Source organism: Buceros rhinoceros, unplaced genomic scaffold, assembly GCF_000710305.1.
Source record: "Buceros rhinoceros silvestris isolate BGI_N320 unplaced genomic scaffold, ASM71030v1 scaffold43165, whole genome shotgun sequence".
Classification (NCBI taxonomy): Eukaryota; Metazoa; Chordata; class Aves; order Bucerotiformes; family Bucerotidae; genus Buceros; species Buceros rhinoceros.
Window position 1 is genome coordinate 1 of NW_010413036.1, and position 1981 is coordinate 1981.

A 1981-nucleotide genomic window follows, 5' to 3' on the forward strand; every position below is an offset into this window, starting at 1 on the left:
TGCTAAATATCACAATAAGTTTCCACAGAGGAGTTCAAACAACGTTTCTGTGAATAGCACAAAACTAAGCCAATGAAAAGCCCTTTCATAGAAAATATGAGTCTCCTTGGAGTCAAGTACACAAAGAGACAGCTATTGGAGGAGGAAACCTGTAGGAACAACAGGCACAATACAAGTCAGTCTTCAGCAAGTTGTGGGGGGTTTATTACAGTCTTTGAAAACCTAATTCTACAACTGCACCACTAAAAGCTACTCAAATTTTATTTTAATAAATTAGCTGTAGCAGAAAGTATTTTTAGTTATAATTGTTTTCACAAAGAAAATAGGATATTCCCTGACATAGGAGCAATAAAATCTATGTGATGTGTTTTATTTAAAACAAAAGTCACAAGCCTGCTTTTTGCCTGCAGGTGATCATGATACACAAGAGGTCTCAAAATCTCAGAAGGCTCCAAGCATGGTGTCCACCGTTTTTAACTATAAGGGAAATTCTGTGGAGACTTACATGGGTATGTCTTCTCATTCTGCCCTGTACATGCTCGAGTTCTTGTCCACTGAGCGAGACACACACATTACTGTGTACTTAACTACTGACACGATGTCTGGGCACCTCTATCCAGAGCTTCCAATGGATCCACGCATCGATGTCATTGGCATCGGGCATACGACAGTGACTCTGACCTGGAAACACAGCCCCTCTGTCTTGCAACATAGAGAAAACATCCAGTACTGTCTTCTAGTTAATGAGAAGCACAACTATAAGAGCTTATGTGCTGCTGAGACAGCAATCAGATCCTCTGGAATGAAACTGCCACCCACATTAGCTTTGTCTCTCTCCCCGTACCTTCTTGAACCACAGCAGGTGATGATATTGTCCAACAGTGAATTGAGCATCATCAACAAAGGGAGTAGTGGGGAAGTCAGGCAGATATGTGTGGGTACCAAGAACACTTACACAGTGCCCAGTCTCAGTCCCCACACCCAGTATTACTTCGACATCTTTGTTGTCAATCTCCTGACAAATGCCAGCGCTGCTTACACCGGGACATTTGCCAGAACCCTGGAAGAACCTGAACCTAAGGTGACAGAGCTGAAAGATGGGAAAGTGATTCAGGTTGTCCTGGATGGGAAAAAACAGAAATTCTACAGCCTGCAGTACCAAGCGAGGCACAAGAAAATACAGTTCACCTTTCAGCTGTGTCGTGGCCAAGTATGGGTTCACATAACAAAGAACGGAAAACCAGTGGCATCAGAAAACATCTCAGGGCTGAGGTATTTCTCACTGAAGGGAAAGCTGCTGGACATGTATTTGGTGCAGCTGAGGTCTGCAGAGGAATCTAACTCCTCTGTGAAAGTACAGGTGTCTCCCCATTTCCACAAGCCCTTATTCCCACTTCTTCCAGAGAGCTTAAAAATCAAGTCCTTCAGCAAACTGAGGACCTGCAGCTCTGTCACCATTGCCTGGCTAGGAACACAAGAGGAGAGCAAGTACTGCGTGTACAAGAAAAGGGTTGAAGAAGATCAGGTCTGGACAGAACTGCAGAGCGCGGACAGGTGCTCTGGACCCGAATCACGGCACAGGTCAGAGAAAGTGCTGTGCAAGTATTTCTATGATCTCAATCTCCAGCGAGCCGTCACCACAGAGACCATCAAAGGGCTGGATGCGGGGACACTTTACTTGTTCGATATTTATCTCTTCGGGCCATCTGGCATCCCCGTCAGGTATCATAGCAAAGTTGTGAAGACCAGAAAAAAATGTTAAAGGCTTTTAAAGAAATGTTTGGAGTGAGGGAAGACTTATCAAAATCTAGGCCAATCTACACCATAGCCTGTGTGCTGACACAAAAAATTCAAAGCTGTGAGATTCTATGGAGGAAACAGCTGTCTAGATCCTTATGCTTACTTTTGCATCTTCTTTCCTGTGTACTTCCTTTTCCCCTCTCGACTGTCTCATTCAGACATCAAAAACAGAGCTGTGAAA

At 44.1% G+C, this 1981-nt stretch overlaps 1 protein-coding gene across 1 annotated transcript; it reads left to right on the top strand.

Moving 5' to 3' along the window:
- Positions 1 to 410: 410 nt before the first annotated feature.
- On the top strand, positions 411 to 1762 carry LOC104493828 (protein NDNF-like; the record flags this gene model as incomplete). Its single annotated transcript, XM_010136572.1, has 1 exon — positions 411 to 1762. A coding segment is annotated over one exon (1352 nt), but the record flags the coding sequence as incomplete, so codon positions are not given.
- Positions 1763 to 1981: the final 219 nt, after the last annotated feature.